Source organism: Phaethon lepturus, unplaced genomic scaffold (assembly GCF_000687285.1).
Source record: "Phaethon lepturus isolate BGI_N335 unplaced genomic scaffold, ASM68728v1 scaffold10902, whole genome shotgun sequence".
NCBI lineage: Eukaryota > Metazoa > Chordata > Aves > Phaethontiformes > Phaethontidae > Phaethon > Phaethon lepturus.
In genome coordinates this window covers 8,412-22,997 of record NW_010524139.1, presented here as the reverse complement: position 1 = coordinate 22,997, position 14,586 = coordinate 8,412, and the positions used below count along the sequence as shown (strand labels likewise).

The 14,586-nt window shown below is 41.1% G+C and overlaps 1 protein-coding gene across 1 annotated transcript in view; it reads right to left on the bottom strand.

Moving 5' to 3' along the window:
* Positions 1-2,498: 2,498 nt before the first annotated feature.
* Positions 2,499-14,586, bottom strand: part of FKBP4 (FK506 binding protein 4, 59kDa) — a 17,465-nt gene continuing 5,377 nt past the window's right edge. Inside the window, exons 3-9 of the mRNA XM_010282340.1 lie at positions 11,671-11,791; positions 10,970-11,126; positions 9,523-9,613; positions 9,117-9,200; positions 8,237-8,422; positions 7,468-7,707; positions 2,499-2,956 (exon numbers count right to left, since the gene is read on the bottom strand). Coding sequence (XP_010280642.1) covers positions 2,858-2,956; positions 7,468-7,707; positions 8,237-8,422; positions 9,117-9,200; positions 9,523-9,613; positions 10,970-11,126; positions 11,671-11,791 — 978 coding nt within the window. The 3' untranslated portion in view covers positions 2,499-2,857. The remainder of the gene's footprint in view (positions 2,957-7,467; positions 7,708-8,236; positions 8,423-9,116; positions 9,201-9,522; positions 9,614-10,969; positions 11,127-11,670; positions 11,792-14,586) is intronic.

The window sequence follows — 14,586 nt, the reverse complement described above, 5'->3', positions numbered from 1 at the left end:
AGCGGGAGTAGAGGGTAGAGCCGTGGCCTGCCAGGCCGCAGGCTTCGTGCCTGCCCCGCGGCCGGGAGCCTGGCTGCCGTTTTACGTGATTCAGCTGGTCCCAAGAGCAAAACCACTTCCGTACCGCCTTCTGCCAACGAGCTGTTTAACTCCTGGTCAGAGCCAAGCGCACAGCTGTGCATCCCACAGCTCTGAGCGGTTTCTGCTGCAGGTAGGGCAAAGATTGTTCCCACTTTCACAGATGACACTGAACCAGGACACTTCTGCTACTTCAGAGGTACTGTTATGACTATTACAAGACCACCACACAGGATGAAGGATTTGTAAATTGAGACAGATGTGTGTGGTTTACAAAGTCAGTATTTTAACTGTTTAAGCTTTTTTCTTTTAAGGAGAAGTAGTAGTTTGTATTTGAAGTTTGCATGCATGACCTCACTTAAAAAAACAAGCATGCCGCCTTCTGCTGGCAACGAGACCCATTTCTTAAAAACAGCATGGAACCTCCTTTTAGGTGCCTGAATAGGGCATGTTTAGTGTCCTTAGTAGATATACATTCTTAAAACATTTAATAGTTCATTATGTAGTAAAAATGAAGGCAAAATGGTACTTCCAAGATTGCCCACACTTATGTCCACCATTGACTCTAGGAATTTTTTTAGATGCGCTATAGAAATAATCTCACTTTTTGCTTTAAAAAACATGTTGAAGAACTGTCATCCCCATGGGAGATTTTTGAAAATTGCTGTTCAAAAATTAGAAACTTATCATTAGGACTTGGCCCTATGCTTACTTTTCAGGCAACAACAGTTTCAGCCACAGGGGCTCATTATTTCCAGTAATAATTACCAACAAATCAAGGTATTTCCTTCCTGGAGAAAAAACTTGGCATTCATGCTCCCCTTACTGTTCTTTGTCTGGAAATCCCCTCTTGTAACTTCAGTTGACAGACATTCTTCACACCTTGTTGTAACCTGTCTGTAACATTTACCTTAGAGGTAGTCGTGCTTTGGTACAAGGTGAAACAGTTTTCACATATGCAGGGCTGACACTATTCAGAGTCAGAACTCGTGAAAAGCACCTGCATTACCTGGTAATGCTAAGATTTTGCTAAGCAAATCACATCGATGCGATGACCTACCAAGCACTTTATCCTGACTCTTCCCCTATCCTTTCCCAACCCGACTGAAGTGTAGGGCATAGCTACACCATGCAGGGAGCAATGCAGTTCACAGCTCCCTAAGCTCACTCCAATCCAGCAGCAGGTGAACTTCTTGTATTGGGCCTGGGAGCAGGACAGCATGTCAAGCAGGCATTACCACTTTGGTTGACAGTTTGGTTCTACAGCTGCCACGCCCAAGCCGGTGCTCCTACAGGGGCAGGTACTGGCAACCTCCCAGATGATAAGAACCTCATGAATAAGTGCTTATACAGTACTTCTGTCTCAGCAAAGGAGACCAGGAATTCAAATTAAGATTTCAGCTGTTATTCATGTTAAAACACAGAAACCCTCTGCAATATACACATAATCCCAGCCCATCCCATGCAAAGACATCTTTCTCACTGAAAAAAAAACCCTATTTTTGTGTCTGAAAGGAACAGATTATCTACCTTCCTCCTGTAGAGCAGGCAAAGAAGTGTCCCTGCTGCTAGAAGATCTCAGAATGTGGAGATGCTGAGTTTAACACTATGTAACAGGATAAACCAAGAAAGTGAGTCTGAGTACTGTGTTCCATGCCTGCAGACAAACACACCCCAACAAAAAGCCCACACAAAACCCAAAAGCACACCCACCCCCAAACAAGACATGCAACATACTGCAGAAAAAAGCACAGTATCAAGTAATAGCTTTCTTGTGAGACGGGGATAAGCAGACATTAGAATCATGCAGAAGCTTAGAAGTATTTGTAATGTGTTGAACCATTATCACTTATTCTCTCTTCAAAGCCAGCCACTCTCAGGTATAAATAAATGTGTTTTTTTTCTGGTCCAGTTTTACAATGTGGAGGGTGAAGAGGAAGGTAGCAATATGAACAGAAAATAAGCTGTATGCATAGATTACAGACTTGGGTTTTTACCATTTTCAGCAACATATATTTTCCTTTTGCAAACACATGGGTAAATACTGTATTGATTATTGTGGGAATTTTCTATGGCAATGAATGAACAACACAGAAAAATCATCAGATACTGTGGCTACTGTACAGCTATGTGGATGAGAAAACACTGAATGACCAAAAGACAGTAACTTCTCTTAATTCTGTGCAAATTCCAATAAAAACCCACAAAAAGTTCTGTTTTCTTGAGTTTAACTGGAGCTTTATTACTTAAGCTGTGACTTCACAGTCTTCACCTTCAGCAATTTGCAAAGAGGAGGCATACAAGAAAGGTTAAAACACTTAATGGAAGGGACTCCCTATTCAACAGGGGAAGGGGGCAATCCCAAGGCAGAAGAACTGGGAGCGCAAATTTGTTCTTAAGTCCCATGTTAAGACGCCTGCAAAAGGCCGATTACTTTACAGAAATCAAGGGAATGAATTTAGGAAGCAGAACCTGGGATGAAAGTGAGCTGGAACCAGAAAGAGACAAACACCAATGGCAAAATGCAGATAGACCAAGCAGAGTAAATCCAGACAGAACCCAAACAGTAACAGAGGCTGAATGAATAAATAAAGTCCCTAGGATTAAACCAGATTTATGCTGCCACTCAGCTTCTTCAACAGACATATAAAGCTGTAACTGACTGTGGCATGGTGGCTTCAGCCTCTGCTCCCCTGAAGCCACTATCCAACCAGGTAGAAAAATAAAGGTCTAATTCATTGGAAATTCATTTACAAAACTAATGGAATGGGGTTTGGTTCTATGCTTCTGTGTCAATTTCTGATTTATCTTCAACTCCATTCTGCTCATCTTTCATTTCAGCATCTTCAGTGTGGCTGGCTTGAAGAGTAGATGCTGCCTAAATAGAGAGACAAAGAAAATATATTCCCGTGTTATACAAAATTGCTAACATTTGCAAACAAAACCACAAACATTATTTGACTCTTATCACTAGGATACCTGGTCTCCCTGAAAGTCTGAATTAAGACATTAGGACATTTAGCCACACAAAACCAAAAATTTCTTTCCATTTTTTCTGCATCTAAGAAACCAGAAGCCATTTAGAGGAGGCTGAGAAATGTATCGGTGTTAGATGGTTATGATTCATAATGTGGTGTGCACACACTTGCCACAAAACACTTTTGTGTTCTGCCAGAAACTGCAATTCATTTAGGAAGCTTCTGCACAGAACTGCTTTTGTCCTGCTTCAATCTCAATGTGATTCAATTTCAGCAATTCCCATACCCTGCCCCTACTCCAACTTGTATGAGGCACACCTGGATTCAAGATACGAAGAAATATCTTTGTTGGACATCTAGTTTCATGAAGAGTAACTCAACAACAGTCACTTGGAAATCCTCTCTAAGACCTTAGCTGGAAGAAAATCTAATCTGACAAGGTGGCTGTTCTAAAAGCCCTCTCCTTGCTGTATCCCTCAGTCCACATAAAAAGGTTCGGAAGGCAAAGGCCCATGTGGTAAAGGTCTGCCGTCAGTTTTTGCAATATGACATAACCAGCACATCCTGAACTTGCATTCATTTTCAGACACAGTAAAGGAAGGTAGAAATGTCTTGTCCTGCTCATCTCAAAAGATAGAGCAATTGAATTGCTATTCCACCTGTCAGCCTAGCACACGAACCATCTGTTTTATTATAAGGTTAGATTAGAACCAGAAAAGAAAAGCAGGGACATAAGCATGCACTGTTGGGGGAGGAGAACAGTGGAGGAGGGGGAAAAAGGGGCAGAATTCTCAAACTAAAATGTCACATCAACTTAGTTGCAACAAGAAACCCCAGCCAAAGAATACTCAGGCATCAAAGGTCAACCTTGCATCCTTAGATGCATTCTGTGGAGCACAGGAAAGCAAAGTCTCCTCTCCACAGAAAATCTGTTAGCTATCAATCCTAGGCTTAAGATAAGGTGATAAACATCCTGACCTTTAAAAATTCATGCTTTACAGATGTGAACGATTTGAATTCATGAAAAGAACTACTGAGGCAAGAGTGTCTGTCAAACTTCAACAGACCATAAGATACACAGATGTCAGGCTATAGTCCAGGCTGCCTTCTTAGCAATCAGAGGACATTTGGTAAACCAACCCTCTTCTCTAGAACCCTCAAACTTCTCTCACCACCACAAACAGAGAAACTGTTGGAGCTAGAGTAAAGCAACATAAATTAGTTAACAGGAAAACATGGTTTTTGCAAGAAAAATCCCCAAAACTGACCCGGAGAGTAAGCTTCCTTTGTTTACAGTTCCATGTTCCATTAATCCCTTTTGATATAAAACCACATCAATTTGAAGTAGGCCAGAAACTCAGGGGAAAAACAAGGTAAACACAGACACACTCCCAAGATCATCTAATTATTGATAAGAATGAACCAGGCCAACAGCATCCTGGCCTGTATCAGAAATAGAGTGGCCAGCAGGAGTAGGGAAGTGATCGTGCCCCTGTACTCGGCACTGGTGAGGCTGCACCTTGAATCCTGTGTTCAGTTTTGGGCCTCTCACTACAAGACAGACATAGAGCTGCTGGAGCATGTCCAGAGAAGGGCAACAAAGCTGGTGAAAGGTCTACAGCACAGGTCGTATAAGAAGCGGCTGAGGAAACTGGGGTTGTTTAGTCTGGAGAAGAGGAGGCTGAGGGGAGACCTTATTGCTCTCTAAACTTGTTGGAGCTAGAGTAAAGCAACATAAATTAGTTAACAGGAAAACATGGTTTTTGCAAGAAAAATCCCCAAAACTGACCCGGAGAGTAAGCTTCCTTTGTTTACAGTTCCATGTTCCATTAATCCCTTTTGATATAAAACCACATCAATTTGAAGTAGGCCAGAAACTCAGGGGAAAAACAAGGTAAACACAGACACACTCCCAAGATCATCTAATTATTGATAAGAATGAACCAGGCCAACAGCATCCTGGCCTGTATCAGAAATAGTGTGGCCAGCAGGAGTAGGGAAGTGATCGTGCCCCTGTACTCGGCACTGGTGAGGCTGCACCTTGAATCCTGTGTTCAGTTTTGGGCCTCTCACTACAAGACAGACATAGAGCTGCTGGAGCATGTCCAGAGAAGGGCAACAAAGCTGGTGAAAGGTCTACAGCACAGGTCGTATAAGAAGCGGCTGAGGAAACTGGGGTTGTTTAGTCTGGAGAAGAGGAGGCTGAGGGGAGACCTTATTGCTCTCTAAACTACCTGAAGGGAGGTTGTAGTGAGGTGGGTGTCCCCAAGTAGCAAGTGATAGGACAAGAGGAATTGGCCTCAAGTAGCACCAGGGGAGGTTTACATTGGGTATTATGAAAAATTTCTTCACTGAAAGGGTTGTCAAGCAATGGCACAGGCTGCCCAGGGAAGTGGTTGAGTCACCATCCTGGATGGGTTTGAGACATGTGCTTAGGAACATGGTTTAGCGGTGAACTTGGTAGTGTTAGGTTAATGGTTGGACTCAATGATCTCAAGGGTCTTTTCCAACCTCAATAATCGTATGACTTCGTATGCTGATTCTATCCAAAGTAGATGGGAAAGCTGGAAGTAAGTGCAATGTATCCCAGTCTGCAGTGCAAAGACTGTGAGTCTGCCTTTTGCCAAGAATATGACTCAGTATACCAACTGTCTGTCTTAGGGGTTGAGGTGTACATTTTGAGAAGCACAAAGACAGCCCTTTTGTACTTTTAGTGGGTATAGCTTGTTTCAGCAATTTTTTCTCTGAACTGCAGATCTTGCTGTGTCCCACACCTAGTGGAAGAAGCCAGATTCCCAGCAGCTGTGCTAGCTGAAAGGAACCTGCACAGCAGAGCCTGACAGCTGGCAATTAAAACCTGCAATTTCAAAAGTGAAGATGCCCAACAGTGAAATAATTCTAGTTTAGTTGTTTTATCTTCCTGAGATTTTTTATTAAAGCCTACCAAAAATTAAGGTACTGCATGGCTACATGTGACAATATCTAAAAAGACAGAGTAAGTTCTTCCAGGCTCCAATAAGCAAGGACTGTTGACATTGGGCTGCTTTAGGCAGATACCTATCTACATGGACAATGACACTTCCCTTGCAGAATCAGTGGGGAATGTCTGCGTTTGTGGGTTTGTTTACATTCCTCCATAAGAAGCAGAACCAAATCCACAGAACTACTGCTACTCTTTGAAGAGAAAAAACCACCAAACACAACCAAAAAGCCACAAACAGAACAGACTGCCCACCCAACCATCCAGTCAGAGGTGGTTACTCTATGTTTACTATATGACTACTTAAGCAGAGTAAGATGAAGAATGGAATACATCTCCCATTGTCTCTGGGAGATAAATTTATTTCAGATTTATCTCATTTTGAAAGATTGGGGGAGCGGGGGAAAAATAGAAGTTTCTGAAGTGTTTCATGTAGGAAACTGTCAGCTGACAGTCTGAGATGGCCAATTGTCAGGATGCACTCATCTGAGGACAGTGGGCCCCCACTGACAGTTAACCACAGGAAATTGATGTAGCAGCATCTGGCCACTTTCTAGATTCTTCATGCATATTCTGAGAAGGTGGACACAAAGTTCTGTGAAAATAACCCCACAAGATGCAAGCTTCTGTACTCCCCAATGTTTCAGAGAACATTTGAGTCTGATATAAATCCCAGGTTTGTCTTGGAAGTTACAGGTTTACATAGTCCTTCTGGGCCATCAGATTTAAGGAAAACACAGAACATTTTCTTAGGATATGTGATTCTACCAGTAACTATTAAGGTTTCTTGCTAGCTGATAGAACCTTGTTATAACCTGTATCCAAATATTGCTGTTGTTAACTGAACCAGTATTTACTAAAATTCTAGTGAAAGCTTAGTATGAAAACCATCCATGCAGCAGAATAATAAATCTTCTGACAGTATGAATTCTGACACTTTCATAACCAATCTGTGACATCTGAGATGGATAGCATCAACCACATCTTAATGCCTCCATGAGAAGCAAGATGGTGCTAAGCACCATCTGTGAGACAGACATAAGGTCTCAGTAGATGGGCCACCCAGGCACCAGAACAGACTGTTCAAGGAGAAGAGGTCCTTTTTTCAGTTCTTGAACATTATCATGTTTGCATCTCATCACTTCAATTGCTTTCCGATTAACACTGGTCTGGTTACAAAATCAGTTGAATTAAGTAAAAGCATTCTGTGCAATGCTTGGTACTGCTAGTTGTCTCATTCAAACAAGATGGCCTAATCATTTTGACTGTTGGCTATTTCCACACCCCCACACCCCTCCCCGCCGGAAGCTATTTGACTGTTCTCCCACTGTATTTACCTGTATGAAGAAGTAAGCTGAATACCTAAAACACTATTCCTTAGCTTAACATGTGTCACCACCTCTTGTAATCTTCTGGAGTACTGTTACTTACCTTTAAGTCTTTGTCTGCAAGCCTTTGGAACATGTTGGCATACATCTTTTTCTCTTTCTCATGCTGCTCCCGTATTTTTTGCTGACAAGTTACCAGTTGCACTTTTGCAGCTTTGTTACTTGGATAAAGTTGTATCACTTTCTGGAAATCTCCCCGGGCCAATTCAAAGTCATTGACAGCCAAGTGTGCTTCTCCACGCCGGAAGAGGCCTTTTTCATTGTTTCTATCTAATTCCAGTGCCTGCATTAAAAAACAAAACAAAACCAGTCAACAATAATTTTTCATTTTTTAAAATAATATGCAGTCAGAACACCAGAGACTGCTAGAAACAGTACCTTCTGATGTACATTCACATGTCTTGTCAGGGCCTACTAATATAAGGAGAGTTCAATACAGTAGAAGTAAGTACAAAGAGGACTGAATATAGTCGGCTATTTGACAGAGAACCAGCAAGTCTAAGAGCTAGTCCTGGCTCTATTCCAGCTCTTTGAAAGACCTTTGTCAACATGACTACCTTCACCACATCTCAGTGTTTCTAAATACCTGGAATATTCTCAATGTAGCAGCAAGTTAGTAAAAGATATTCAAAGAATAATAATTATGAAAATAACCTGTTGGATATTTTTACATTGTAATATTCAGTACTACCAAACTGCCAGCTGCTAAGAAAGGCCAAACGCCACGTGGCCTGGTATCCCTCAAATTGTTAAAGCAAGAGATAAACCATCAGATTGCTTGTGCAGCTTAAGAATAAACCAACCCTTACTACCTTGTTGCAGTTCTCCAAAGCCTGGGAGTATTCCTTCAGCTTGAGATGGCACATAGCTAGATTAAGGTGGGCAGCAAGCCTCAAGCTTTTGGCTTTTGTATCCTCCTCATCAGAGAGTCCAGATTCATGCTCCAACCATGACACAATCTTCTTATACTGTAATGCTGCCCGTTTGTATTTTCCCTCCTGTAAACAAGGCAGTTCAATTATCACACAGCTCATCACGGTAACTTTTATCTCCCTCTTGCGCCTTCTGCTTACCTCAAACAACAGATGTGAAAAAAATAATCAGAAAATAACTTCTGTCATCAAAAATATACTACTTCTGAAAGCCATTCCTGCACAGGATCAGAACATCTTTAGGAACATCTACTGGTTGCCCCACTGAAGCTAGAGGTATAGGCCAGCATTGATATTTCACTCTCAACTCCCACCTTATATTCAACTTTTGATACAAAACAAGGAAGACAGGGCATTTTCAAAACAGCACAACTATTGCTGTGTCATGAAGGTAATGGGGAAGTCTGCCTTTAGCTGGTCAAATTGTTTGAAACGGCTTCTCCACGCATCTCTACCCAAATGAAAGTTCTTCATTCACAGCACTATCCCACAGCAGGAACTTAAATACTGTAACCTTGCAACTATTCAATGTATGCCCCAAAGTTATCTGTTGGTACACCAAACAGCTCTGACAAAGAGAATTAACTCCTTGCAGTTAGTTCTTTGGATATTCCAACTCTGAGGCTTTTTTTTTTCCAAGACACCTCCCCCTCCAGTCCTCCCTGTAAAACATCACTGAGAATACCATGAACACCACCCTGAAATGACAGAAGCTTTAATCATCAGAAATGCTATTATAAACTTGGGGATTGTAATTTACCTTGAAGTACTGAGTGCCTCTCTCCTTCACAATGCAGCTTTGTTCCAGCTTCTCATCTGTGTTCATTTCCCAAGACTCCTTAGCCTACCCAAACAAGAACAGTTCAAGTCAATGATACGACTTCTGGGGAAACCAAGCAGCTATGCTGCTTCCCACTAACAGTATAGTAGAGAGAAGTTTGGCAAAGCAGAGTTTTGCACTGCTACTGGAAACTGGGCTAGAACAGGAGAGACACTGACGCCAACGGACAGGAATACAATAAGAACAAGGACAATTTCAGCCAAGAGCTCCCAGCGTGTCATCATCTCTGATGGTGGCTTGACGATTCCATCGTCCTTGTTTAAACTGCACTCACACTACCTCTCCCACCTGCCAATCTCTTTATGACTTCATCTCTCATTCCTACCTTTTCAAAGCTTTTGAGTTTCACTTCATACTGCAGCTCTGCATCTGGAGGGATCTGAAATTTCTCCTTCCCAGCACTTCCAAAACCATAGCTGTAAGATTTGGGGGGGTGGGAGGAAGAAAAGAAACAAAAATAATTCCAAAACTGTTCAGCCAGCCATATTCGCTACATAGGAAGCTGGAGATAAAAACTCCATGCAAATCTGGGATGCCTATACAGCATTATTACAAGACATAAAAGCTTGAAGCATTGTGGGTACTACTCTAAAATTAGCAAGAACAAGGTAGAATAAAACTGGAGAAACCTGGGATTAATTTCATTAATGTGTAGGTTACAAGTTCCTATTCTTCTTTTTTAGCTTATGTGAAGGAAAAACAAGTTCTCTCTCCATCAAGCAAAAAACCCAAACAAAATTTCAAGTTATACACATCTTTCTTTATATTCATGGTCTGAGACTGAATGTTTCTTTCAGCGCACCTGTAATTTAGTGCTATTCTCAGAAAAGCAAAGACAAAAATAAATACAGAGATTAAGTGAACAGCTGTACGCTTAACATACTGCCAATCAGCTGATAAAACAGTAAATGCCTATAGAGAGGTTCAGTGCTGCAACTCCAGTAAGAAGCTGCATATTAGGAGGAAAGCCCTCAAGATCAGATTGCTTTGCTTTTCTTCTCCCATTAGGCTCAGTTCCAGTTTAAAAAACTTAAAATAAAACCTGAAATCAATTAAAATTTGATGGAAACAATCAGTGTAAACTCCGCTTGTTTCAGATGTGTTCTCAATGTAAATGAAAATTCTGCTTATGTGCAGAATTGGCTTATAAACAGCCAAGACTATTGAAGGTTACAATATCAGGCAGTCATACATCTCATTCAGCTGTTCTTAGGCTGAGACAGTTCTCATAATGGTCCAAGGTTTGCATATAACTTTGCCTTGTATCTCATGTATCCTGAAGGTCTTTTTTGAAAAGGCTTTCAGAATACCAGTGAACATTTTCTACGGACAAAGGATTTCTGATACTCTTTACTAACCACATCACCTAAGGACTAGCTATCTGGTCACATCAGTTTGCTCAGAAGGCTCATCAGCTCTTTTCTTATTCTGAGGCTGGTGTTTCGGTATCTTTATATGCACTGCTGTACAGCAAGTACTGTTTCGTTAAAAGAGACCACAAAAATGTAAGTTAGAGACCAACAAATTTTTTTAAACATTCACTGAGATGTCACTATAGAGACTTAAAGAAATTTCTTTTGAAGTGCTACTACTTCATAACCAAGTGGCAAAGTGATCCTAGCTTTGTATTTCTCATACATCAAACTTTTGGGGCTGATAAAGTTCTTACTACAGCACTGAAAAAAGCTGAAAGGCATTATAACAAAACATTCCATTCTTGCCAGATGCTTCATATAAGCCCTTCAATTATCAACAAATCAGAAACAGCATACTTGGGTTTGAGATAGAACACAGATTCCTCTGATTTCTCCATTTTCTGAATTGCTTTCTCCAGACCATGTGGAAGATCATAGTTGTCACCTTCTCCGATCTCAAACCGCAATTCCCGCCTGTCAAAAACACGATCTCCATATCGGCCTTCAAACTGGACTGGTAACAAAAAAAAAAAACAGAACAACCCAGAGGAAAATTAAGAAGGTATCGATGTATGGTAAGGGGCAGGTAGCACAGGTATATAGAGACTGCCAAAGCCTCCTCCTAAACAGTTTTTTCTTTTTTAACAGCTATCTATGCACGGTGGCTACTGGCAGCAAATAGAACTGCTGCTGCTAAACTTAATAAACCCTTTTTTTCATCTATGGTTTGCTATTTTTCCCGCCACTCCAACAAGTGCTAGCAGTACTTGCCCTCTTGTTCCTCAGCAAACGGAAATAATTCACTAGACTCAACTATCTTTTACAATCAGATAAGTACTTTATCAGATTCAGAATCTCTGGAGAACACAGTCACTGCTGGAAAACGTAGACCTTGCTAGAAATAAGAGAATGAACGCTTACTCTAGGTTGTCAAGTTACTTGGCAAAGGAAAGACAAGCCACGTATTCCTCTCTCTCAGGCCAAGGAGTTGTAGATTGTGAAAAAGGTTCTGCCCTCCCACATGGTAAACCCATTTAGTATTTGTGTAACATACTTACTCTCTACAAGTGCACCCTCATTGGGCTTGGAGTAGCCTTCCCCTTTTTTACGGATTCTTCGGATGATGCCACCATCTTCATCATCAGTGAGGTCCTCTCCCTTGAATTCAAAAAGTTCTATCTGTGGAGGGAACAAAAGCCTTGCATTTATTCTCATCACATCAATTCAGTAACAGAATTTGTCCTCCGGAGATGTCTGAAACTATAACTGTTCAGGAAGCCACTATCTTAGTTAATGTCCTGTAAGATACCAGATAGCCAAGGCTATGAAGATCCTGTATTCAGTAGATTGGATGGAAACCTACTGAAAAGTTTCAGATTATATTCAGGCCTTTATGGCTTTTTTCTCCAGCAATCTTGGTGTCCCAATACTACGAATTCGATCATTTCAATTAAAGGACTGTGAACCTGGCTTCTGAATAAAGCTTACCTGAGCCACAATACTTGGGGACTACTGAAAAAAAAGATTCTGTTTGCTTCTTTAATAGTATTTTTGCTACTGTCTGCAGGCAGAAGTACAGATAGTGGGTTTTGGGCTTGAGGTTTTGCTTTTTTTAATATGAGGCAAAATACCTTTTGAACACATTAAGTCAGGAAGAGTTTGCTCTTATCTGTCACTCTGCAGTGCTACTGCACTGATCAGCAGCTGTCACACCCTCTTACTCCACAGTCGAGTAGAATCACTGCATCCAAGGGCCAGGGAGGTTTGTAAGTAATGCAAGGACAAAAGAGACAGGAAAATTAAATATAAATGCAATCCTTATCCTTAAGCCCTGGTTATACAAATCAGGTCAAATTCAGATCAACTTTAAAGTGCTTGGAATAGAGCCCAAACTGATTCCAAATTCTTGTCCTGCAATATTAAAACAAATTCAAGAATGTCTTTTCAGACTTCAGCTATTCCCCACTTGTTTCTTCACCTTCCTACTCTTGTACCACAGGACAATAGCTTCAAACTTCTGCATCATTCTCCCTTGCATGCCTGAACAGTTAGTGTTCTCTTTTTACTCATTACATTTTCCCCTCTAGTCTTGCTTGTGTATTGTGGGATCGTTTCAGGAAAAAAATTATTTCCAGAAGAATAATAAAACAACAAAACCATGATCTGTCCCACCTTTAATCTAAACTTGTTCAAATGGTTTAGAATTTTTAAGAGCTGGTGTTACTGCAGGAGATAACTACCCAGCCTGAATCTTCACATGCCCTCCCAAGTCTCTAATGCAAACCATAGTCTGAAGTGGGAGTACCATGACAAGATGGAAAAATAGTCTAGTCACAGAAGAAATTTGTTGTTGCTGCTATGAAATTAAGAACAAAAATCTTCTGCTATCCTATGTTTGAGTAAAACAGTAGTAAAAACAGCACAAAAGAGCAAGCCATTATAATCAGCATTGTTTAGACTAAGTACCTGATTCAAAAAAAAAGAAGTTCAGGGCTAATGCTGTGCAGGTTCATGACACTGGACTTAAGATACTTGGAATACAAAAGGAACTAAATATTCACCAGCACAAAGAGTACCTCCACTTTGTATTTTGATGGATACCTAGTAACAAATAGTATTTTGGTCTTTCTCTTCAGTCTGTCTGAAACAAGCTAAGTCATTCCAGAACATCCCACTGATGACCATACAGGTTTCCTGATTATTTTTTTTTCACCTGAACAACAGTATTCTGTGGAAGAATCTATCTATTTATATTGCTCAGCAAAAGCAATCAATAAGGAAGGTGGGGAAAAAAACCAACACAAAAACCCAGACAATAAGACATCCATTATTTCAGGAAACAAACAAATGCCAATGTGGTGATGACACAAGTACAAAATCTTTTAACATTAAGTTTTAGAGGGTCCTTTTTAAGGCAACTTGTACAAAATTTTGGCATGGTGATGGCACTTGCAAAGGAACCACGCTGACATTGTTTTAAAATAATAAAATGGAAACACAGGAGCAAGGCTAAAGGAAGTGGAAACTTACAACTGCCTGAGAGTCATACTAGTCAGAAATCACTCCTACCTAATAAAACTTAAGAAAACTTTCTCAAAGTTCCATCCAATCCCACCATTCAGGACACACCTGGCACTGCTTACTTATTGTAGCCAGTTGTCTGCAGGCCATTTTGTTAGGGAAACACAAAACCACCATGAGCAGCTTCCGTGCTTTACTTTCTCCCTTTTCTCCTCTACGATTACTGCTCAGGCAAGCATTAGGGGATATAAAGGGTCATGAATGAAACACTACTTTTATCAAGGGACAAGAAAGTCCCTTGGGAGACAGTCCTGAAGGGCAAAGGTGCCCAGGCAGGCTGGACATTCATCAAGAAGTAAGTCTTGAAGGTGCAGGAGCAGGCAGTCCCCATGTACCGTAAGAAAAACTGATGGGGAAGACGACTGGCCTGGATGAACCAGGAGATTTTGCTGGTACTTAGGAAAAAAAAAGGAGAGTTTATCCTTCCCCTTTAGAAGAAGGGGCAGGTAACTCAAGAAGAGTACATGGATCTCATTAGGTCATGCAGAGAGCAAATTCGAAAGGCAAAACCCCAGCTAGAACTCAATCCGGCCCCTGTCATAAAAGGTAAAACAATGTTTTTACGAATATATTAACAACAAAAAGACAGACAAGGAGAATCTCCATCCTTTATTGGATGTCAGGCAGAACATTGCCACCAAGAATGAGGAAAAGGCTGAGGTACTTAATGCCTTCTTTGCCTCAGTCTTTACTAATAGTCAGAGCAGTTATTCTAAAGTATTCAGCCCGCTGAGCTGGAAGACAGGGACGGAGAGCAGAATAATCCCCTCCCCCCACCCATAAAGGAGGAAGCAGTTAAGGACCTGTTAAGCCACCTGGACACCCACAAGTCTATGGGGCCTGATGGGATCCACCCAAGAGTACTGAGAGAGCTGGCAGAGGAGCTTGCCAAG